The 26,045-nt window shown below is 37.7% G+C and overlaps 1 protein-coding gene across 3 annotated transcripts in view; it reads right to left on the bottom strand.

Annotated features, from left to right (window-relative positions):
• Positions 1-302: 302 nt before the first annotated feature.
• Positions 303-26,045, bottom strand: part of Malt1 (MALT1 paracaspase) — a 45,210-nt gene continuing 19,467 nt past the window's right edge. For 2 of the 3 annotated variants that reach the window (XM_021214708.2, XM_021214707.2), the window contains 10 exons: positions 24,079-24,105; positions 21,776-21,805; positions 17,475-17,678; positions 13,015-13,192; positions 12,120-12,194; positions 11,411-11,538; positions 6,877-7,026; positions 4,177-4,334; positions 2,187-2,312; positions 303-1,579 (listed from right to left, as the gene is read on the bottom strand). In XM_021214708.2, coding sequence (XP_021070367.1) covers positions 1,142-1,579; positions 2,187-2,312; positions 4,177-4,334; positions 6,877-7,026; positions 11,411-11,538; positions 12,120-12,194; positions 13,015-13,192; positions 17,475-17,678; positions 21,776-21,805; positions 24,079-24,105 — 1,514 coding nt within the window. In that variant the 3' untranslated portion in view covers positions 303-1,141. Of the gene's footprint in view, positions 1,580-2,186; positions 2,313-4,176; positions 4,335-6,876; positions 7,027-11,410; positions 11,539-12,119; positions 12,195-13,014; positions 13,193-17,474; positions 17,679-18,817; positions 18,866-21,775; positions 21,806-24,078; positions 24,106-26,045 lie in introns of all 3 variants that reach the window. The other variant, XM_029547153.1, reaches the window with a different exon arrangement.

Below are 26,045 nucleotides of genomic sequence, written 5' to 3'. Positions count from 1 at the left end.
TCAGCTGTTTTCTACATTATTTTAGACAGTCCTTCACTGACCCTAGAGGTCATTGATTTGGCCAGCCAAACAGCTCAAGGATTTGCCTGTCTATATCCCCAACCTTTTATGAGGTGCTGGGATCCAATCTCTGGTCTTCACACTTTGCAGCAGGCACTCTATTAACCGAGCCGTTACCTTAGCTCTAAGAAAATGTTTTTGACAGGTTTCTCAGTGTAGCCCTGGCTCTCCTGGACTTTCTTTGTAGACCAGGATGGTCTCAAACTCACAGAGATCTACTTGCCTCTGCCTCCCCTCCTGAGTGCTGGGATTAAAGGCGTGCGCCACCACACTCAAAGACTTTTTTAAATGTCTAAACCAATTGAAGAGTAGAAAGCACTGGAAGAGAAATTGGAGACCAGAACTGAGATTTCAACTGTGCTCCAGTGTGAGACAGATTGCCTCTGCTTTTCCCATTGAGAAAATGAAGTTATTAAGCCTGATGACTGAAAGGTTCTTTCTGCGGTTGAGAGATATTAAGAGCACTTGCAGGGGAAGTGGGTTCAGCTCCTAACATTCACACTGAGTGGCTCACACCTGCCTGTAATTCCAGTTCCAATATCTGATGCCCTCTTCTGGTCTCCATTAGTACACATATCCACTCAGGCCTCTACATATACACACAAATAAAAAAACTCTGAAAAAGAGAAAGGGTTCTTTTTCGGTGCTAATGACACAACACAATCTATAATAATGCCATTTTCATGGCTCTATGAGTGGTCAAAATGAAAATATCTGATACACATACATATTTACTCTAATAACTCATTTTCCCCTCTAGTAATGATGAGCAAGCCCAGAACCTTCCACACGTTAGCTGAGCACTGTACCACTGAGCAATATTTACAGGCCCCACACTTCATTCTTACAGAACAAATTAATTCACAAAGTCTTACAACAGGACAAAAGCAAAAGATAGTCACTGCCCAGCTTAAATAACGTAATTCCAATATCTCATATTCCTGAGAGCTTGCTATAGAAAGAGTTGTTGCTAGTTTTCTCTTCATACATACGTGTTTGCCTTTTCACCACACCTCACTTTATATAAGTGTTAATTTATGTGAGATTACTATAACTATTCTAATTTTCAAAACCACGAAGGTCAGTTTTCAGAAATCATAAGCCTGTCAGAAAAACTGAATGGCATTTCATCAGTTGTCTCTACGGGCACATTACTTCTACCAAACTGGCAGTAGTGCTGGGGGGGATAATTTGAAATGAATGCATGCGGAGTCCGGCTGCAATGACACCTGTCTGGTGGCATACCACTGTCTGCATTGCCAAGATGTGAATGGTACACGTCATGGAATGAGTCCTGAGAGGAATGGAAATGCCCCGCTCCCGCTGAGGTAGTTGTGGAGCTGTGGTAAGGCTCATCAGGCATACGACAAGCTTGGAAGCAAGTCTTCCTGCCCAATCCTCGGTGCATGTCTAGCTTGGCAATAAGAGGCTTCCCCACGTTCACCTCCTGCTTCTCCTCCACAGTGTCTTCTAGTCCTGAATACTGATACGACAGACAGATTGTGAAGATCAGATGTTCCTAAAAATGAGAAGAAGTGTACCATGTTTACTAACTGTGGAAACTGTAACGTATCACCCCTGCCCTATCCTAAAGCCCCACTCAGCTCCCTCTCTGAGGTTCCAAATCCTGAAGGCATCCTTTCCAACTCCCCAAAGCAAACAGGCAGGCTGTATCATTCCATTCTTATCTGTTAATAGAATTCTAGTTCTTGCTAAAGTAAGTTGCAAAACCAGAGCTTTCTTCCCACCTCTGCTGACTGTGAAAGGCATTTTCCAGCAGTCGAGGCACTGGGAACTCACCCTTCCCTTAACTAGAAACAGGCTCCCTTAATGTGAAAATGCACACCCCTGCTTTATACACACATTTAAAGCCTAAGGTGCTTGTACTACTAGACAGTAACTCAATCAGATAATGGGAGAAGGGATGAAATAGAATCAGAGTCTCATTTGTTAGTCGGCAAGAATTAGAATAAAGAACAATTCCTATTTTAATTTGAGAAGACCACTGTAGTTATTGCTGCTCCAAGTTAGTTCCCAAATGAAGCAGCTCATTCCTGGATGCTGCCACAATCAACTTTAGCTCCACAGCATTTTTGCTAGCTGCTGTAAACAGGAAAAGCACTAACCTTTAGTTTCTGTAGTGAGCTGAGTCTAGTGTAGAGGCAGTGCTTGGGAAGCTCTTTTGAGACTAAGTAGCTGCCCGTTTCCTCAGGAGTCCCCTTGTTTGCATGTTTTGGATCAATATCTAGGTCCTATATATAAAAAAAAAAACCCAAGACAGTAAATGTCAATGATGCAATCAATGGAAGTTATAACTGTGTATAACGTAAAGTATCTTCACAGATACTGTTCTCTCATGAGCACTGGCTTGAATAGGTAATCCCCTATAGAGGACTAAAGAAACATGAAAATCATTTTCTAGGGCCATAAATTGCCATAGGTATTCTAGATTCTATACATTTTTTAAGTAGCTACATTAAAAACACTTCAAGTTATTTCTAAAAGGATAGTTGCCTTTTAAACTATTCTTTGAAAAACTTTGTAACCTGTTCCAGTTTTTAGTCTTAGATTCTCTCTGTTTTTATTATCAATTTGGGAAGTTGCAGGAAGATTCATATGCATAGAATACTTAGAAAAAATAAATGAGCAAGATAAAAATTAGCTCTTCTTCCTTCTCCTTCTTCCTCTTCCTCCTCCTTCTTCTTGCCAACCTACTATTGAAACACCAGGGGCATTCTGCTCCTCCAGAGGGAAGCCTATTGGTCTTTCTGGACTATCACTAAAGGCAGGTTTACCTTACACACTGTAGCCATGACAGCAGGCAGGGTGGACCTTTCTACTTTGGGGGTTCCATGTTACATAATTCACACTCACATGAAACTATGCCCTTCACGAAGCCTCTATAAGTAATAAGTGATATTTGTGATTTCTTTTTCTCTTCGTCCTTACTTCTTAAATTGTCACTCATACACAGGGGAAAAAATAACTACTTATTGGTTTCTTTAAAGTAGTCCAAAGTGTGATAAGCAGAACTAAATGTTCTTCCTATAGCTACCATAGCTTGACAAGTCTTTCTTTCCTTTTTTTCTGTGTATATATTTATATAATATATAATATATAAATATAATATTTACATATATATATATTAATTTATGTATATGTATGTGTGCCTGGGCGAGTGTATATCATCACATGGATATGGGTGCCTCTGGAGGCCAAAGGATGCTGGATGTCCTGGAACTGGAGCTACAGGCTGATCATGAACTGGCCGATGTGGGTGCTGAATTCTAGTCCTCTGCAAGAGTAGTAAGTGTCCTTAACCTCTGAGACATCTCTCCAGCTCTAGCAGTAAGTTGTATGTTCTAATAATGTCACCCATGACATTTGTTTATACACACATCCACACCCACACACCCCTTCAATATATAAATTACATTTTTCTCACATTTGAAATTCTATTTAGAGAATATACTAAACACATACTTTCTGAGTGAATTAGAAATTAAATTTAGACACTTCTGAACTTGACAAACTTAAGGTATTAATGGAAGTTATTAAACACTAAGATCAGTGTTACACAAGTAAGCATGCATATAAGCACATAAACTTCTTTCACACTTATCACTGACTTTTATGGATTTTGTTTTTTGGTTCATTTGGCTTTTGTTTTTGTTTTCTGGAACAGAATTTCTCTTTGTAGCCTTGGCTATCCTAGAATTCACTTTGTAGACCAGGCTGGCCTCGAACTCACAGAAATACACATGCCTCTGCCTCCCAAGGGCTGGAATTAAAGAAGTGCGCCACCACTGCTCAGCTGAACTTTTTTTTTTTTTTTTTTTTTGAGACAGGGTTTCTCTGTATAGCCCTGTCTGTCCTGGAACTCACTTTGTAGACCAGGCTGGCCTCGAACTCAGAAATCCGCCTGCCTCTAACTTATGTTTTTAGAAGTTTATTATTTAAGTTTATTATTTTCTTCTGATGCTGGGGATAGAACATAGGGCCTTAGGCCTACTAGGCAAGCACTCTCTCCCCAAGCTACAGCCTCATTTCAAAGTCCAGTCTTTAATAAGTGAGAAGTTATCAGTGTATTTTAGACATAAGAAACAAGAGACTTACTAGAGGGAAATCAGTAACATAGGCGTCACACATTATTATCTCAGGAGGTTTGTGGACTATACTTGTGTAGATTATCATGACATTGGAGAACTCTGCGGCAAATCCTAATTGAATATGAACACCACACTGAAATTTAAGGCACATACTTTCTGGAAGTTCTGGAAAAGAACGGTAGAAACAACTTATAAAAATATCACTTAAAGAGTAGTTGGTAAATTTTCTGATAGATAATAAATATCTGCATGGGCAGAACAGGTTAGATTCTTCACTTAAAAATATTATGTAACGTTATTACTGAAACAGTCACACAAAAACCAAAAGCCGAAACTTTCATTTACTCTCTTTGCCATCTGCATATACGGTTTTTCTAGTGGTAATAAAATATACAGAGACTTTTATTAATGACGTGATCTTTATGACAAGAATGTGTGTGTGTGTGCGCCTGGGGTGTGATGTTGGGGATAAAGCCCAGGGTCTTGCACATTCTAGGTAAGCAATCTAAGATTAAGCTAAAACCTCACATGCTAACAAGAATTTTTACAAACTGTAATGTCACCAAGCGGCCATGATAATTTGTTAGTCATTCTGCTACTCCTGAATAGCCTCAGTATTTTGGAGTTTTGATATTTTTCTATTAGTCAATATTTCATAGATTTAATGCTTAGGAATTGTTGGAGACTACTATTTGATTGTTCTTACATATGCCATACTGTTTTTAATTGACATAAAATATAAACATACTAGTTTCACTAAAACATTTTCTTTTTTTCTTTTTATTAGATATTTTCTTTATTTACATTTCAAATGTTATTCCCTTTCTCCTGGTTTCCCCTCTGAAAATCCCCTATCCTCTCCCCACTTCCTTTTTTCTTGAGATAAGGTTTCTCTTTGTAGAGCTGGCTGTCCTGGAACTTGCTGTCGACCAGGATGGCTTTGAATTTACAGATATCTCCCCTGCCTCTGCCTCCTGAGTGCTGGGATTAATGGTGTGTGCCATCACCATCCAACTTACTAAAATATTTCTAAAATAGGGTTATTTTTTAAAAGTCTGTGTGGGATTAAAAATTGAAATAAATGATATACATGATTTAAATATCTCTCTCCCTAGTTTTTGAGATAGGGTGATAGGGTCTGTGTAGCTCAGACTGACCTGGAACTCCCTAACAAGACCAGGATAGCTTTTAACTTTCAATCCTCCTGCCTCAAAGTCTCAAGGGCTAGGATTCAGGTGTGTACCATTATACCCATTTGGTTTTGTTTTATGAAAGGTTTTGTTTATTGTTGATTTTATTTAATTTTATTCCTGTGGTGTGGTGCTGACACCTCGACTTCAGACTGCATCTGTGTCAGGTAGCTATACCCTATCCCTTCATGTTCCTCTTCACCATTATAATTTGTTTGTGGTGTTCAGATAAATATATGTACACATACACACACACACACACATGAATATATACATACATATATATATATATATATATATATATATATATATATATATATATATATGGAAAAGACAATGTTAACTAATTGTGCAGTTATCCAATGGTGATATATTTATAGCATTTTACCCTATAATGTGCTCTAACATTGTTAATTTGCCAAAAATTATGACTTATGAGGACCAAGTGTTATAAAAGATTTTTAAAAACAGAAGTTTAAGGAATACATTATTTTTCAACCTTCTCCATAAGAGATTCAGAGTAGATATTGGAGAATTTTACAGAAAATCCAAAGTCCATCCTTCAGGTAGTAATTCAAGCTTATTTTTTCTATACCATAAAAAACTACCAGAAGGTCATTAAACTACAAATATGATTTTCTCTTCATCTTTTTGTCTTTGCCGCTCCGTCCACCAATTAAGTGTCATAGATAGCATGACAATAATAGTTAGGAGTGTGTTGGCTCCCTAGGTGACCTTGTAGTCACCTAACAACCCTATATGACAGGGACTCTCCTTAACCTTAGACAAGCTGAGTACACAGTAGGCTCCAGGCCTGCTGACTCCTGACAGTTGCATATTTCAACAGTCACAGTGTGAAGAAGTTAAACGCTTGTCTGCATCCCACAAAAATAAAAAGTTATGCTCACTTTGAGAACAGAAGAATTAAACATGGTTACATAAGTTTTGGAGTTCTAGGCTACCTTTTTCAAAAGACAAAAACAAACAAACAAAAATCAGGTTTCACTAATAGTAAAATAATAAATGAAATAACTTGGCATTTCTAGCATAAATCAATGTAATATGTACAACTGAAACATTAGTTTTGGACTTGCGTACTAGATGAACACTTGTTCTTTTGAGGTAGTATCTTGTCATGTGTCCAGACTGGCCGTGAACTCATGATCTTCCTGTCTTAGCCTTCCAAATGCTGGGATTATAGTGCACACCACTATACCTGGCCCCCACCCATCTCAATCTCACTGTAAAATTTAGGAGAAAACTGTTTACTTAGAATAAAAAAGGTTTAGGATTAAAAAGATAAGCTTACAGCTAGCTGAGCATGGTATCACCTTTAATCTCAGCATCCAGGAAGCAGAGGTAAGTGTATTTGTGAACTGGAGGCTAGCCTGGTCTACAGTTCAGGCCAGGCAGGGATACATAGAGAGATGCTGCCTTAAAAACCAAAGCAAAATAAACAAACAAGAAACAAAGTAAAAAGAAAAAGAACACTGTCACAAGAAACCGATTTGGCTTACCATGAGCCTTGGCCCACTGTAGATTGCGCACCAGAGCCTCTGCAGAGCAAGGTGCTCCCTGGACTGGATCAGTAAGTGCTCTCTTTTCAGACAAGCTGCTGCGAATCTCTAGAGCTTGTCTGCCTTTGGTAAGGTGACATTTACCCATATCTGAAAGACAAGAAGGTGAACATTTTTTAGACTGATTCTTTTGTTATATCTAAAATATTTAAGCCAGGCAGAATGGTAAACACTTTCAATCCCAGCACCCAGGAAGGAGAGGCAGGAGGATCTCTGCGAGTCAAGGCTAGCCTGATCTGCAGAGTAAGCTCCAGGGCAGCCAGATTACATACAGAAACCATGTCTCAAAAACAGAGCAAAAACAAAACAAAATTTAGGTTATATTCTCAGTATCATCTACTAACAGATACTCACTCAGTGTTTACTATGCACCAAGCATAGTTCAAAGTGCTGGGACAGAGCAGTGGGGAGACACATCAAGTGATAGAGAAAGTGCCAATGGGGAGTGGGTATAGATACATCTTTTATAAAACATTTTGGTATTATCTCTTATAACTGGAAACTGATATGCACTATGACCCAGCAACTCCAAATCATAGGTTTATAACTCTAAGAGACTCTATGAACATTTCAGGGTATGTGTATGAGAATGGGACAGTAGTTAAAAAAAACAACTATTGCACATTGTCATGATGGAATTTTATATAGAATTCACAATGAAACAACAATATGAACTAACCAGTACCCCCAGAGCTCATGTCTCTAGCTGCATATGTAGCAGAAGATTGCCTAGTCGGCCATCATTGGGAAGAGAGGACCCTAGGTTTTGCAAACTTTATATGCCCCAGTATAGGGGAATGCCAGGGCCAAGAAGTGGGAGTGGGTGGGTAGGGGAGCAGGGCAGGGGGAGGGTATAGGGAACTTTTGGGATAGCATTTGAAATGTAAATAAAGACATTATCTAATAAAAAAAGTTGGAAAAAAAGAGAATTCACAATGAATGAGCTACAGTCATTCAACAGTTGTATTAATGTTAGAATTGAAGATGTTCAAGTCTTAGAGGATTGTACAGAGCACAATTATCTATCATCTATCTATCTATTGATCTATCTATCTTCCTTTCTTTTCTTTTATTCTTTTTTTAAACTAAAAATAATCTAAATATAAAGATATAATTTTGGAGAATATATAAAACTTCTATGAACTGGGGCTGGAGAGATGGCTCAGTGGTTAAGAGCACTGACTGCTCTTCTGGAGGTACTGAGTTCAAATCCCAGCAACCACATAGTGGCTCACAACCATCCTTAACAAGAACCAATTCCCTTGTCTAAAGACAGCTACAGTGTACTTATATATAATAAATAAAGTAAATCTTAAAAATAATAGATTTTCACAAAAAATTCTATGAACTATATAAGAAGAAAATGGAAGAAATGATAAATAAAATCAGTACAATAGCCACGTGTACTGGTTCACACCTTTAATCCCAGCACCTGGGAAACAGAGGTAGGCAGATCTCAAGAGTTGAGGCCAATCTGGTCTACAGAGTGAATAATTCTAGAGCAGTCAGGGTTATACAGAGAAACCATCTTGAAAAACCAACCAACCAACCAACCAACCAACCAACCAACCAACCAACCAACAACAACACTCCAAAAACAAACAAAAAAAAGTCAAAGAAAGAGGAAACACATAGTTGTTACACAGAGGTTACTGGCAAAGTCCCAGATGTAGAATCACTAGTCATTGATAATAAGGTTGTTCTGAAAGGTTCAAAAATACAGGACTAGGCTACAGACTAAAGGCTGCATGCTGCCTTATAAAAGCAGGAAATTTATTTCATATTTCATTTCATTTGTACACAGTATACGGCTGAAATTGACAAGGTATTTCCCCCACCAATAACATACAATCTTCAAACAATTCCCACCATAAATATTTTTTTATTCATTAATCAGAAGGTAAGCTGGGAAGGGCATAAAGCTGTATTTCAAAGTTGGATGATTTTTGAACAATCGAGATAATTAGTTAAAACGGCCATTTGGCTATTTTAGAATGACCTAGAGAGGGGAGTCTCAGTGAAGGGTTAGGAGTTAGGCTGGTCTGTTGGGGGCTATAATGATTATGTTAATTGAGGCAACAGGACCCACTTATTGTTGGTGACATCATTCTCTATGCAAGGGATTCTTGACTGTCTAAGACTGGCGGTAGCAAGCAACAGAATGCACACATTAATTATTATACTACTTTTTTTTTTTTTTTTTGACCGTGGATGAAATTTGAGTAGCTGTGTCAGGTTCTCACCACCTCACCACCTTGTAATAATGAACTGTAACCTGGAATTGTGAGTCAAATAAGCCCTTTCTTAAGTTGCCTTTGTTAGGATATTTTGTGTTACATTGAACTGTTATGATTTTGTTAAAATCTACTAATTGTGTACAGTTGGTTGGCTATTACTCATGACAGGAACAGTGTATCTAACACTGAACTCTACATTCTACACTAGTATGCTCTAATTATTTTTGTCTGGACAATTTTGATTATGGAGGCGTGCCAGGTCTGAGTGAACAGCAAAGCTTAAGAAGCTGGTGAGATGTTCAAACACACTCACAGCATATGGCAACTTGGTAAACATGCCAGGTAAGCAAGCATGTGATTTTTATTAAGTTTTACATAGTTAAAATATACTTTGGGCTCCACCTCCAGCTTTAAAATATACCTCAGTACTGCAACTGGCCAGAGCATGGTGGCTCATGGCCCCCGTATGAATACTTGGGAGGTTGTGGAACATCAATACAACTGCTGTTCCAGGATGGCTTAGGCTCTCTGCCTCCCACAAAGAGAGTGAAAACACCCAGAGAGCCTGGAGCACCTTCAGACCCCTCGGTCTGAAGATAACTGAGAAATCCAAGGGCTCTAGTTTGAAGAAGCAGAATGTTTTCAGATAAAAGCTTAAAAAAGAGGAAACTCAGCATGTAAAAGAGACAAAAGCAGAACTTCTTTGGTTGAAGCAGGCAGGAGGAAGTCTAAAGACCTGGCAGGGTGTGTTCAGTGTTAAGTTTTACCTCTCTCTCTCTCTCTCTCTGTGTGTGTGTGTGTGTGTCTGATGAACAGCTGTTAGTAAAATATTTTATTCTTGATGGGCAATAGTAGTGGCATGTGACTTTAACTCCAGCACTTGGAAGGCAGAGGCAGGAGGATTTCTGAGTTCTAGGCCAGCCTGTTCTACAGAGTGAGTCCCAGGACAGCCAGAGCTATATAGAGAAATTCTGTCTTGAAAAACCAAATAAATGAAAAAAAATATTTTATAGATTAAAAAGATTTATATATAAAGATACATAAAATTCTTAGTGTATATCTCAAATATATATATTCTCTCTCTACATATATAAAATTCTCAATGCATTGTATCTGAGCTGTGTGTGATGGCTCATGCCTCTAGTACCTGTACTCAGGAGTCTAAGACAAGGGGACTGTTGAGCAATTGAGGTCAGCCTGGGCTAGAGTGAGACATTATCTCAGAAATCAAAGACTCAAAAAACCCCAAACATAACCCATCAACTGTGGGGGATCTGTAAAAGTTCAGTTTTTAGGGTTTACAAAGGGTATATCATCTTTTTGATGTGGTTTATAAAAGGTCATTTCAAAACATACACTGCAAAGCACAACACTTGAACAGCTGAGACTGACCGGGACTGGAGGGATGGCTCAGCAGTTGGCTGTTCTTGCAGAGGACCCAGGTTCAACTCCCAAACTCACAACCATCTGTCACTCCAGTCCTAGGGATCCAGTGCCCTCTTGTAGCCTTCTGAGGCTCAAGGCACTCACGTGATGCACAGGCATACATGCAGACTAAACAGCTATACATATAAACACAATTAGTTAAGAATAAATACATTAAAAGACTAGGACAGAAGGACTGTGAATTAGAGGCCAGCTTGGGCTACACAGTGAGACTCTATCAAAAAACAAAAACAACAAAAAAAGTCAACAAAACAAAACAAATTCCACCGCACTGTAACCTACGTATTCAAAAGGTACAGGTTTGGCCTTGTCCTGAGCATCAGCAGTAGTGGGCAGACAGGGACGAGGATGAGAGGAGACGGAAGATATGTAAATACATAAGGTCATGCATTTACAGCAGGACCTAAAAACACCTAAGGTTGGCAATGAAAGAATGAGGGTGTCAATGTCTTTGAAATATAAAGTGTAGACAAAGATAGGTAGATATGCTCACTGCACTTTCCCCACCCTAACAATTAGATTGGGAAGCAGCAGGGCACCAGGTTGACACACTCTGAGGACTGACTCCCATCTTACCACTGCTCAATGCATTCAGCTATGACAGCAAGGAAACAGAAGAACTGAGTAGCAGCAGTGCGGTGAACATTAAGACAAAACTGCTGAAGCACACACTGATTCCAAACTCACACAGTACTGATAAGAATAAAATAACCAACCAGTAGAGGCACCCCGAGGGGGTTTCTCTTCACTGCTGGGATTTTCTGAGTGGATTACACTTTTAAAAATTTTACCTTCTGCAACTTCATCCAGTAACACAGTAATTTTCTTGTCTTCTAATAATCTATCTTTTAAAAATTTCATAAAAATCCCATTTGCCAATCCAGAATGCTGGATTTCAAAGGCTTCTGCTCCTTGGCACCTTAAAAACACCAAGAGAAAAAGGTGAAATAAGGCAGGCACAGAACAACACAACCACGCGCTCACTGACAAAACTGAGCACACAACAGAAGCCAAAGGCAGAATGATGGTATCCAAGGCTGGGAAGTGGGGTGGGAGGGACATGCTAGGCAAAGGGCGGAATGCTTCTTCCTCCTAGCGAGGCTAAGTAGATAGGTGTGTAAGTAAATGGAACCCTAATAGGCTTCATGCAATCAGTCTATGCTGTGTACATTGTAGCACCCTACACCCCACAAATACATACACTTATAATTTGTTACTCCAATAGAAAAGAAACCAACAAAAAGAAAAGCCAGCGCTTGCTAGTGGAGGGCCCACACCCACAAATAAGCTTCTCTTTCATCTGCCTTCAGCGGCTCCCAACTAGAACTCAGCTAGAGGCAGAAGTGGAAGGTTCTGCTGCTCTGTGAGAAGGCACCGAGATGGAAGTGCATGGCTAAAGTTCTCTATCAAGCACACCAAGAAGGGCACCCATGGCCGCTTCTGTCTCTAATTTACAATCAAAACAAAGACACAACGGACATTGAATACAATGATGCTTACGTGGCATATCCAAACACAATGTTGGCAGTGACTTTCAGTGCGTCCAAGATTGGAATGGTATCATCGTAGTCATTTCTATTTATATGCATGGAAAGGTAAAATGGGCAGATGCAAGTATGAGAAATTACACAGTGTTCTTCAGTGAAAAATATGCTACTACTTTCAGTATATATATAAAATATAAAATTACAGATCCAAATCCACCCCCACCCCCACAGGGTTTCTTTGTGCACTGGCTGTCCTGGAACTTGGTTTGTCAACCAAGAAGACTTGCTCTAGGGCACTGCTATACCAGAGAGGGTCTCACTATGTATCCCTGCTGGCCTGGAAGTCACTATGTAGACCAGACTGGCTTTGAACTCACAGAAATCTGCCTGTTTCTACTTCCTGTGTGCTAGGATTAAAGCCAGTCTACACTTGACTTCTTTGTTAGCTTTTAAAAGGAAGTTGCAGCTGAACTCCCCTCATTGAATTCTGACTGGTAAAGAAAGCAGAAAAAAAAAAAAAGTGAATTTGGGAGGAGTAATCACTGCGTCTGACCCTTGGGGACACAAAGGCAGACAAACAGTTCCAAGATTTCCAAAGTCTGTGTCAATGATACGTCCCACTTGTAAGACAAGACTGACTGGTGACTACATGCTCTAGATCCACAGGTGTGGTTTGTTAATGCCTAGAGAGAATCTGCAGTGGCTGCTAGTCACATGGACATGCATTCGAGAGAGAGTATATAACTTGTACCTTTCACAGCAAACAGAAAGTATTTTAACTAAAAATATATTTTTATCAAGTCTGCTTCCAGAAACTCACAATCCCTGGTGGTTCTTACCACCTTACAGAATTGCCTTACATAGAATTTGTCAAGGCTGCTACTTGATAGAGAGATTAGACATTTTACCTTTTCCGACACATATCCAACAGGAACACATTCAGTCCAGTCTCCTTTTCTTGCATTAATTTCAGTATGTTTTGTACACATAGGCAATTTTCAGACCTATACGGGTTTGGAGCATCAACAGGGACCATAAAACTGTTTCCAAAGTTTTCATAACCGTGCCCTGCATAATATAACAATCCTGGCAGTGGGGAAAGGAAAGATGTCAACTCTAAATGCACTTTCAACATTGTAAATAGTCTTATGTATACTTAGGTTTTCTGACAGAAAATGCTCACGTTTTAACATTTATCTTTGTGTAACATTTTCATGGTTTTCAAAGCATTTGCATATACACAACCTTCTTTTAATTCAGATTTATTAAATTTATAATTTTAATTCAATTTATAAAAGATATCTACCCCAATATCATTCTGGGCTATTGAGACATTTTGTAGTTTGGCTACCTGGAACTCTATGAACCCAGGCTGGCATAAAAAATTGTGACAATCCTCCTGCCTCAGAATCCTGAGTGCTGGGATGACAGGTGTGAATTTCCATGCCTGGATCCTATTCCTTGTCACAGAAGAGAAAACTAAACAGCTCTGCCTCAAGTCACATGGCTGGGCTCTACAGGTGGTATTTCCACCATTGTATTAAGTTTGTAATTTTCTCGACTGACCACATCTTTGTCTTTTTCTGTTCTTTACCTGCATCTGTCTTTTGTTTTCACACTGACTCTTGTGTATTTGTAGAGATGTAGCAGGAACTGGACACTAACAGTGCATCAAGACAGTCTAGCAGGAGCCCTCAGGGAAGGACTATTTAGATATCCAATCAGAAAGCCTGGGTGCTGCCCCATCTGGCTTTAGCAAGATTCAGCTTAGGAGAAGCAGCAACGCTGAGGGAGGCTAAGCTTTCATTACCACAGATAAGAGAGGTGTGGTCTATCACACAGTCGCTATAACCTCAGCAACTGCTCACAGTAAGGCACTTAAAACAAACTAGGTGTCCTCCTTTCCAAAATGACGTGGACAAAGTGCAAGCCTTTTGTATCGGAGTCTACAATGATACTATAGCAAGGTGGGATAATCTTTATATTAAAAAAATAGTGAAAATCATTGTATTTTAAGAACTCCATCTCTGACACTGCTAATTTAATTATTCAAGGAAAGGGGAGAATACATCAAGAAATTTAATGTAGTTAGAAATTCAACTATGCAAGTTAGATTATTAGAGAATTTGTTTAGTCTTGGCTGTATGATTTTCAAGAATGTAGTTTGGGGCTGGTGAGCTGGCTCAGTGAATAGGGGTGTTTGTCACCAAGACTGATACTTAAGTTTGATTTCTGAGATCCACCTGGTGAAAGGAAAAAACGAACTCCTGCAAGTTGTCCTCTGATCAGGTACCATGGCACACACCAACATATATACAAATGGACACACACTAAATAAATACAGGTAATTCAATGGGGTTTTTGAGACAAGGTCTCACCATGCAGAACTAGCTGGACTAGAATTCACTATAAACCAGGCTGGTTTTTAACTCAGAAGCCTTATATCTCTGCCTTCTAACTATTAGGACTAAAAGTATGTGCCACCAGGCATGTACCTTATTAATTAATTAATTAATTATGTCTAGCTATTGGTTCTGGACTACAGATAAAATATTTGGTGGCACATGCCTGTAATCCCAGTACTACAGAAGCCTAGCCAGGAGGTGAGTTTAAAAAGTTCTAGCCACACAAGGAAAACTGTGTCAACAGAACAAAGGAAAATAGTAAAATACAAGTAACAAACCTCTCCTAATTAAGTAGATTTGCATTCTACTTTGCATAGTGCTCTGGTAGACTCCATAATCTTCATAACAAGGTAGGCAGTGGAATCATTCCCCTTTTATATACATAGGAACTTGAGACACCAAGAGGTTTAAAGGCTTACCCAAATTTGAAGGATTAGTGAGTCAGAAAACTAGACACTGGATGCAGGTAATCTTGATCATTGTGCTAGTGTATTAAGATCATGCCTGAGATTTCTTTGGGGAGGAAAAAGGTGAGGGGAGAGGGCAGGAGTATAAACTGTAATGCAGTCTACACAATGAAATATCAGTACACTCTCATTAGCAGTATTCACCAGCACAATGATCAAGATGAGTTCAATTTCTCTAGTCAAGCCCAAAGTGCCACTGAGTCCAAATCTCCAATCTAAAGATAAAGGACAGTTTGAATGCTATTAATAATTTTTTGAGTATGTGTGCATGCATGTGTGATAAGTAGATGCATGTCAACATGTCTGTGTTCACACCTGTATAGAGGTGTGCAGGCATGAGTGTGTGCATAAATATGGAGGCCAGAAGTTGATGCTGGATGTCTTCCTTGATCACTACCTCATAGATTGAGGCAGGATCTCTAACTCAAACTCAGAGATTATCAATTTGGTCATCAAGTCAGCCAGCTTTAGGGATCCCATTTCTGTCTCTCAAGAGATAGAGATTATATTTATATGGGTGCTGAGGAACCAAACTCTGGTCCTTATACCTTACGCAAACACTTTATCCACTGAGCCAACTCTCTAGCCCACTTAATGAATATTCAAGAACAGTAAAAAAAAATGGTAACAATGGATACAATAATTTAGGCAGCTTGATTGTGTCAGGAATGAGGGTATTTTTTTTTCTCTGTAACAAAAAATTACCTAACCACAAAATCCAAAGCTATCCAATGGAGTTACATTGAACTAAATGAAGGACTCCAAGGCTGTCATATTCTGACCAAGTTTATTTAATATTCTCTTCCACAGAAGGCATAGGTAAGCCATAGGCAGTGATGAATTTACAAAAACATTTGATGAGGTGAACAGACAACCACACAATTATTGTTTTATTTATCTGTATAACTATTTATACATTTATAAGTAAATTATTTCTATTTTTGTTTTTTGCTTGTTTACATGTTACAAACTGAATTACTCATTTTTTCTGTTCTTCTATAAATTTTCCTTCTTTTTCAATGAGTGGGCAATAAGAGAATATCAATTTGTGTCTACACTTTTCTGTATTTAAAGTTCTTCATGCTGAAACTTTTCCTTCTCCCCATCCCTGAAGGACTTGGGGATATTAGGAGATGTAAAGAGATGCTCCAAAAGAGACATAAAAAGTCTCCTTACGGCAAGCCCTATACCATGAAGCCTTTACCACACTTACATTTAATGTAGATGTGTCTGATGTTTTGGATAGTCACAATACTTCAAAATATAATGCAGCCACCCTGTTAAAGACATGAATCAGGATTTTAAGTTTTCTAGCTTTCTTAAGCTGTCCTTTGTTCAATTATTTATTAATGCTTACTCTTAGACCCCCAAACTGAAACTGTTACAGTGGGGATTATGTGGTAAAGTGTGTACAGTGTCAACCAAACTCAAGTCTTGTCCCTTAACCCATCCTTTTATAGTTCTGGCTCTCTCAGGGGCAATTAAAAGTCCTAATTTAAACAGTTAAGGGGGCGGAGATACAATAACAACTGCAGTAAAAAATAAGAGTAGTTGAACATATAACTATATACATAATTCTCATTCTTTATTTTACCAACCCAGAAACCTAAATTTAACCTAAATCAATATTTACCATTACTTTTTTCTTATACCTCACTGTTTCCAGTAAAGTTTTAAGAACGAGTCACACAGGCTTCTTAAAAACACATAAATCATATAACATACTTAAGCAATCTACTTCTTTTTAAAAAAGAACTTTGACTCATAAAAGTTAAATTCTCAAAAAACACATTTTCATAAACACAATGTATATTCTATCACAACCTTTTATATTTAAAAGAATCTATATAATGTCAAGCATATATGAATGTTTTGCTACCTGACTGTCTATAAAGCCAAGTTTCTAGACTTACTAAATGACTAAATACTGTATGGTAACTTTTACACTCAATAATAAAGGAAAGATAGGTAAGGAATCTCTTAAGAACAATGTTATTTTAACATCATAAAATAACCAGAGAAATAAAGATATTAAGCTAATTAATTATTCACAGTGGAATAAAGATAAAATTTAAAACACGTCAATTCAAAAGTATGTTTACCTACCTTTATTTCTTCTTTACACATACACACATATGATATTATATATATGCATATACATATGCATATAATATATACATATATATACAAATGTATATGTACAAATGTATATCACATATACACACACACACATATATGTATATGTGTATGTATGTATAGATATATCCATATTTTGCCTGTGCACCACTGTATGCCAGGAAATCTGGAACTGGAGTTATAGATGATTGTGAGCCACCATGTAGATATGTAGATGCTGGAAATAGAACTCAGGTCCTCTCAAAGAGCAGCAAGTGCTCTTGACTGCAGAGCCATCTCTCCAGCACATCACTTCCAACTCTCAATGTGTATAATAGGAATGGCATATGATTATAAAAATGAGTATTAGAATTATCTTACCATATACTCCTTTGTCTAAAAGTAGTAAAAATTCATCCACAGCATTACACATCTCATATTCAGTAAGATCCAACAATGAGACAACTTTGAAATCTAGTTGTCTTAATAAGTTGGTCAATTCATATACATCCACCAAAGGAGCTTTAAGTTTGGGATGTTCCCAGTAATTCATATTTCCTATCAAAAGGGCAACTTTGTCCTTTGCTGTAAGAAAAAAAAAGGGGTGGGGATTAGAGGAGGATGTAGGAGGCTAACAACGTAAACACCAAGAGAGAGGTAGGAGAATTCACAGAGCTGAGAGAGGTAGGAGAATTCAGAGCTGAGGCAGGCAGGAGAATTCACAGAGCTGGGTGGGGAGAGACCAAAGAGAAAAGAAGGCACTTCACAAGGACTTTTGTTCCCATAGTAATTGTGTAGATGCACTATCTCCTCCGAGTTCTAAATTTAAAAATATTTTTAATATTATCATCATCATCATTACAGTATACATGAATGTGGGCACACATGCATGTATGTGTGTGGAGTTCAGAAGGCAACTTTCATCTTGCCAGCACTCTTTCTTAACTTTCCTGTTTACCTGGGATCAAGCTACTTGAGGAAGTTTTGAACTTCAATCTTTTGACTTTGCTCAGACAGAAAGAGGTGTTTTAGGGTGGGGGCAGGCAAAAAATATGTACCTATGCCTTGAAAAGTGTCAGCGAGCGTTCATGGCCTGAACAGTTGAAGCCTGGTCAAAGCTTAGAGCTTAAGAGATTTCAACATTGCAGCTTTTTTTTTCGGTCTTGGGGTGGGGGATGGGTGGAGGTAAGCTGTCAAGAGACCTATGCATTGACAGTTGCATAAAATTAGAGCACAGAAAATTACAATAGCACACAATACTCGATAGTTATCATTTAAAGCTACATAACTGGTTTATATATTTACTGTATGTTTCTAATTGTTCAATTTTATTTTAGAAATGATAAATTTCATCATTATTGTAGAGTATATGACTTCTACTCATGCAAAAAAAGGTTACTTCTTAATATTGTAGTATGTCAGCAGCAGCCTTATACACCTGTTTTTACTGCATTTCTTGAATGCATTAGGACAATATTGAAAAACTGACCTGTATGGTCTAGTGATGTATTTCTTAAGGCATAACTCTATCACTCAGCAGTATGTAATTAATTGTATTTGGAAAAAGAAGGATTTTAAAAATACAACAGTCCAAGAATGTGAGAATGTGAAAATATCAATAGTTGCCCAAAATTCTTGTAAAATTTTTTGGTCAATGATAATTTTTAAAAGCTAGATTATATAACTTTTTAAAATGTAATAATATGGAAGATGATGGGTCTTACCTTGACAACTATACTTGGGAAGCAAGCAGTTGCTGGTTAGCAGAAGAGCTGGAGTGGACTTAAGAGAAGCAGAGGTAGGCTGAAATAAGATGACAAGAACCCATTCCAGAAAACGGTTGTGGCAGAAACCAGAGAAAGGAATAGTAAAATTGAATTTGAGGAAATAAGAATAAAGAAAATATCAAAATGGCAAGTATGTAAGTAAGTCATGATAGATTTTAGATGATAAATTCAAGAAATTTACTATAAAATCTTTTACTGTAAGAGCAACCACAAATTCCTGAATACAAATCATCTATTGGAAGAGGGAACATGGGCCTGGGAGTATAGCTCAGTGGTTAAGAGCATGCTTAGCATGTATGATGCTCTGGGTTCAATCCCTAACACCAAGAAAAAGAAAACAAATGAATAAAAATGTTATTTTATTATACAAAAGAACAACAACAACAAAAACTTTAGAAATATACTTACTAGAAGATCCTAGACATTTTCTAGAACTTAAAGTCGTGCACTCTTCCATAAAAACTGGCACAGTGTTATATCATCAATTCCATGTTTAATAGATCTAAGTTACTTATCCAAAAAGACTTCATATTCCCAAGCATCTAGAAAAGGGTCTAGTAATTCTAAGTGCTATTAAGTATTTGTTAAGTCTTTGAATTTTTATAAAGAATGAAGATTTAGCATAAAATCTGATTAGTGCAACTCAGTCTGACTTCCTGTTACTCTGTTGTGATCAATCTTTTAATGACTCTCTAGATCCTTCAAAATAATGTCTGAATTCTTCAGTTTGGCACACAGAGCCATTTACACTCTTGCCACTGTATAGCAGGCCATGAGAAATCATGGTATCTTTGTCCTGGTATGGTACAGTCAGGTTAACTTCTAAGTACATGCTGCCCTCCCTTCGACTTTCTCCAAGCAGCATGTAGTATGTGGGTGACACTGCCAGTTCTGAGCTGCGTATTAAAGAGGTCCTGACAGCCTTCAGTTCTGAGATATCAGCAGCAGCAGCAGCAGCAGCACAGAGGCAGGACAGAGGAGGAGTCTCTCATCAGTCCTCACTCAGGTCCTATGGTGTGAAAGTGAAGCCTTCTTTTGTAGCCTTGGTCACCAACAGACTAAAACTACACAAGAGACTCCAAGAAGGACCATTTGTAAACCCCACAGATTGAGATCGAGTGAAACTGATATACTTTATGAGACGAGGTCTCTCTGAGTAGTCTTGGCTGTCTTGGAACTCATTATGTAGGTCAGGTTGGCCTCAAATGCACAACTATCCTCCTGCCTCTGCCTTTCAAGTGATGGAGTTAAAGGTGTGCTCTAGCACGTCCAGCTGATGCTGTTTTTTTTTTTTTTTATGTAGGGAATTCTGGACTAATATTGCTACTTAATAGATAACTATATCACCAGCCTGATGGCTAGCAGTCCTACCCTAAGACTCCACCCTCCAACAGTACTGATGTATTTGTTCACCCACACTCCACAATTCCACATTCACCAAGTCTGTTTATCTACATGAGAGCTCCTAAAGTGTCCTTGAAAATTCTCATTGAACTTTCCCTCATAAAGCCTTCCCTGACTCCCCTAGACAAATCTGATAACCATATTTAGGAATAATTTAAGATTATTTATCCATTTCCACTATGGCACATACCACATTCATTCTCCTACTAAAAGGTAGCCAAGGAACGAGATGTTTGATGCTTGGTGAACTTTATGATAAAAGTTATCTTGTTCTTGTAATATCAATGTCTGTGAAATGGTATGTGACAGAATGAACCAACAAGGAGCTACGGAATCACTGACCCCAGATACCAACCCCCAACTAGCTACCAACTATATTAACTCTGAGCAAGTTTTAGAGTTAGGTTGGGTTTTTTCTTTTTTCTTTTTCTTTTTCTTTTTTCTGAGACAGGGCCTCACTATGTAGCTTTGGCTGTCCTGGAATTTACTATGTAGGCCAGGCTGGCCTCAAACTCACAGCCTGCCTCTCCCAAATACTAGGAATCAAGGTGTGTTGCACTACACCTTTCAGAAAGTAAAGTAATGGATCATTCCTGCTGAACTTTTAGTCTCTGCTCAGTTACTTTTTAGCTTGTTATCTGTGTGCAGAATTATCACATGTGTTTCTCACGACAGAATACAGTAACTACGGCTTTGTCCTGATGACTATTACAGTTGGTCTTTCTTAGCAAGTGAGTACTGAGAGTGGTGGTGCCTAAGGAAAGAATAGACTGGACTATGTGAAATTTTACCATTAGAATGAAATGTAGTAGGCTTTTTAAAAAAAAGGCAGTTTGAGGTTGGCTTGGGCAATGTTAAGATACTATTTCAAAAACCAAAAACAAAAAAGATAAAAAGGTGTTCAAAATTTTGATCAAAGTCAGTTAGTCATCATTTTAACCTGACTTCTGTACGCCAGTATGTTCACTAAGTCTTTAAGCACTAGGCTACTGAGCCTTTACCTGTGGTTCTCCTGATATGCTGCCTTGTGTCTTGTTCTCAAAGCACACTTAAATGCCACCGTCCACTTCATCTTATCTTACTCCCCTTTCTTCCAATTGTAGGTGGGAAAGCATATTTCCAAACTCACTGCTATCTACACAGCAATTCCTACCTCATCAGAAGGCAGCAATAACCACTTCTTCCCCAGGTAGCATGCATGTTTCTTTTGCTTCTATGTTGCCAGAAACAGAAATCACTCCTTAAAAACTAACTTGAAGCCAACCTCCCCCGGCCAAAGAACCCCCCTCCCCCCAAAAAAAAAAACAAAAACAAAAAATATTTTTAAGGGCTTTCTTCTATAATTTCTTTTATCCAAAATAAAAATCTGATCCAATATCCCTCAAATAATCATAAATCAATCATTAAATATTGTAAATTCCTTCATGAAAATAAAAAATTGAAGTTAAATACTGTAATTACATTTGAACATGTACTTTAAATTTAACTCACCCAAAGGCTGGCCAGTTTGTTCCTTATTATCTGGACAAGGATAAAAGAACAAACAGATGCTGTTAGTCATGGTGTATCTTCAGAGCTAATGAGATAACAAAAGCAATGAATGCAGATAGCAGCAATATCACTAAAAGGCTATAAATAGTAGAGGACACAGAGGCTAGAAAGAGAAGGGGAGATAGTCAGAAGGTGAAGAGGACACAAAAACAGAAGGGAAGCCGCGCCTGGTGGCGCAGGCCTTTAATCCCAGCACATGGGAGGCAGAGGCAGGCGGATTTCTGAGTTCGAGGCCAGCCTGGTCTACCAAGTGAGTTCCAGGACAGCCAGGGCTATACAGAGAAAGCCTGTCTCGAAAAACAAAAAACAAAAACAAACAAACAAACAAAAAAACAGAAGGGAAGTGGATTTAATGTTGTATAGCATACTAGGGCAACTGTGTCTCTAACTTATGAATTTAAGAATAATTAAAGGAGAAGCTCTTAAGGCCCCAACCCATACATTAATAATATCTAAGCAAATAAAAATGCTAATTACTTGGACTGGATCATTTTATATATATTCACAATATGGTGCTTCATAAATAAGTATGGTTAATGAAAGGAAAAATGTAGAATATAGTTACTAATAGCTAATTTATAATTAAAAGAGTTTTGACAAAAATATTATGGGCTTATACTATCATACATAGAATGAAATTATATTCACTCTCGAGTACCACTAGGAAGTGACACAGGAAAAGATGAAGTTCAACCCCCTGTGTGCCCAATACTTGGAGGGAGGGTTAGTTTATCTGCACACTAATACTACAGATGCTGTGGGAACCTATTACAAGCCTCACCACACATCATTTTCTTTAAACTCAAAGGTTTGGTTTCTATGACTCTTGAAGAATAAGGAAACACAGGCCTGAAAAATGTTAAACATTTAGTGGTGGGAATATACTGAAGTTTTTATGAAGCAATTTCACAACTCTTTAAAAGGGCAACGTATAGGGGACACAGGTAGGGAAAGGGCTTCTATCAACACCAAGAGAAACAATTACTAGGATATTTTCAAATAGTCGTTAGTTCAGGAAATTTGAAGCAATTCTTTAGCATCACATGAATATGAAGATACTACAGCAAAAATAACTAATGGTCATGTGGCTTTTTGTTTTGCCTAATTTGCTCACGTACAGTCAGCAGAGACCAGACAGAACTTACAGTAACATGTCTTTGAATGAAATACAAAACTAAGCCAACAGTGCTAGAGGAGCAGCTCAGCGGTACAGTGAGTAAATAGCCAGTGCACACCAGCTCCCGCCCCCAGCACAACCCCAGCTTCATGAAATGAACAAAATCAAGCAAACTAATTATGGTAATAAAATAGAGGGACCATCAGGCTTTCTGCAAATATTAAATATCCTCATGCCTTCTTAATGTACTTCTGTATGATTTGATTAACTCTATTCACAGGTTCTGTCAGTGTCTTTGAGAATGCCCACAGCTTATGTTGATATCCTCTGTCTTTATTCTTTATTACTGAAATGTCCTTTATCACATGTGATAGCTTTTTTAAAATTTTAACCTTAGCTTGTTCAGAAATCCGTTCTGATCAAAGCTTGCCAACAGACTGTCATTGTTAATTTCTTAGTAGTTACAGACCACTGTCTCTTTCTACTGCCAACTCTCTTCACTAACTGCCTTCCAGTTCTGGTGACAGCACCTACCCAACCCCTTCAGGGATGTTCTATGTCTGACAGTTTAGAAATGAACATGCCACTCCATCAATACGGTCCAGTCTTCCACATTAAAAACAATGGACCTCCTTCCTTTATAAGGAGCAACATGAGGAAAAAGCATCACTGCTGAGCAGTTGCAGCTCAGCGGTGAAACACTTGACTCTGCATATACAAGACACTGGGTTTGATCCCTAGGAACACACAAGAACAAAAACAAAATTCTCAATTCTTTTTAAAACACTTATCTACTTACTTTGTTTGTGTGTCGGGGGCATGGTGCACATGTAGAGGTTAGAGGAAAATGTGCAAGAATTAACTTTCTCGCTCCACTATGTGGAGGGTCAAACACAGGTACTCAGGAATGGCAGTAGGTACTTCTACTCACTTGGCTATATTATTGGCCCAAGCATTGACATTTTATTGTTATCCAAAATACTTTTTCAATCTTTATGGTCTTGTAATCAATAATATTTTTATATTTTATGTGCTTTAAATTGAACTTCATGTAAATAAGTTCAATAGTCTAAGAATGTAGGCAAGAATGTCTATAGCACCTTTACTAACTGTTTATAATACTTACCAGGATGCCCCAAATTGTTTAATTCATCTAAAATAGAGTAAGAAAAAACAGATTAAGTTAAAATAATCTAACTGCCAACTTAGCACAAATAGTATGACTATGAGAAAGTAGTTATGAGCTGTTATATCATGTTACAGTTCATTATTAGTTGAGAATTTTTCAAAGTTAAATGAAGCCATACAAATACTGAACAGGTAAGAACAGTTAGGACTTCTAAACTGTTTTACTTTAACTAAATTACAAAAACTAAAATAAACTTATTCACCATTTGTTCAACATTTTAGATGATTATTCATAAATGATCTTTCAAAAATTAATAAACCTTTAAGACACCAGGACATTTGATGAACGACTGTGGACTAGTGCAGAGGATGGTTCCTGTGTGTACCAAACCTGGTTTCCCTATGATTAACATCTTATGTTAGTATGTTACTCTTATTTGTTTTCTCCCCAAGATCTATGTAGGATAGAAGAAGCATATACTGTGTCTCCTTAGACATGCTTGGCTGTGATAGCTGCTCAGACACTCCTTGTTTTTAACAACCATTTTGGTTTTGAGTAGTAGAATGTTCTCCACTTGGGATTTGTCTGTTTTTTTAAATGGGTATATCAGGTATGGTGTGCTTTTGAGGGAGGTAGAACAGTTTCAAGTTAACTTGCATCCTTTATACACTTTTCATACAGAATAGATAAATAAGCTGAGCACAAGCCCTTAAAACAACAGCTATCATCAATTTGTTACTCATTAAATTTTATGAAGACAAAAATAAACATGAAATAAATTACAAGTGATGCAAGATTAATAAGCTATAATACGGATAATATAGCTTTGGTTTGTTTGCTTTAGATGAGGTCTCAGTAGGTAGCCCAGGCTGTCCTTAAGCCCCCTATCTTCCCACCTTAGTTTTCATGAGCTAGATTTCAGTCTTACCACCAAGTCTGGCCAAGAATGGTATTGCCATACTACATAAGATCATCTTAATCAACCAGTGCACAGAGCATGTACAATTTTTGATGTCTAGCTTACAGATTGGCTTTTAGATAGGTAGGTCAGCACCTTACTCCATCTCTTTTCAGTAAGAATATTTTGAACATTTGTAATACAGTTATGTGTTTTGTCATATTTTGCATTCCATCTTGGGTGCTCTTTGTTTTGGCCTCCTAAACTAAATGGTTTTAAATAAACAAAATGAAATAGGAGACATTAAAATGAGATACAATAAAGGACACTGTTCACAGTATTTATCAACCCATCAACTATAAAATGTCTAGTTTCCCAGGTTTCTTGAGAAAAAAGAAAGAGTTGGATATGATGTTTTCCACTTGAAAAATTTGGAACAACTCTATACCTGTATTGTCATCTCTATATTCCAAATAGTTATTTGAATTATTGTTTGACTGTGTTTTTTTTTGTTTGTTTGCTTTGTTTTTTGAGACAGGATTGTAGCCATAGCTATCCCAGAACTCACAGAGATCTGTCTGCCTCTGCCTGTCAAGTGCTGAGATAAAAGGCATGCGTCACCACCGACCAGTTTGATTGTTTTTATCATTGAAAAAAAAAAAAAACCCAAACAAACAACAACTGCATAGTGAATTGTACAATTATAGAAACAGCAGGGCAGGTTAACAATCACATGCTGACTCTGAAGCCAAACAGAAGTGCTCTTTTTATTTATTCTTGAAGGTCTTTTACATTAAGTTTAAAGAAACAAACACACATGCAATTAGGCAAAAAATATAAGAGAGAAAAGGAGTTTGGTTAGGATTTCTGTACATGGCTTCCCATCTATAAGATTAACAGATGTGGGATTAGAACTTCTTATAAGATAATTCTGGTTCAAATTATGATTAGAATCAAAACAGTAATTATTAGTAGTTTACATGCTACCATAGCAATGAATGATAGGAAAATCAGGAAATGTGTGATTTAACATGACTCATCTTATTTTATCCAAGTAGAATCTAAG

The sequence above is a fragment of the Mus pahari genome, chromosome 15 (assembly GCF_900095145.1).
Source record: "Mus pahari chromosome 15, PAHARI_EIJ_v1.1, whole genome shotgun sequence".
NCBI lineage: Eukaryota > Metazoa > Chordata > Mammalia > Rodentia > Muridae > Mus > Mus pahari.
The sequence above is the reverse complement of the archived record's forward strand: the minus strand, read 5'-3'. Positions and strand labels throughout refer to the sequence as shown.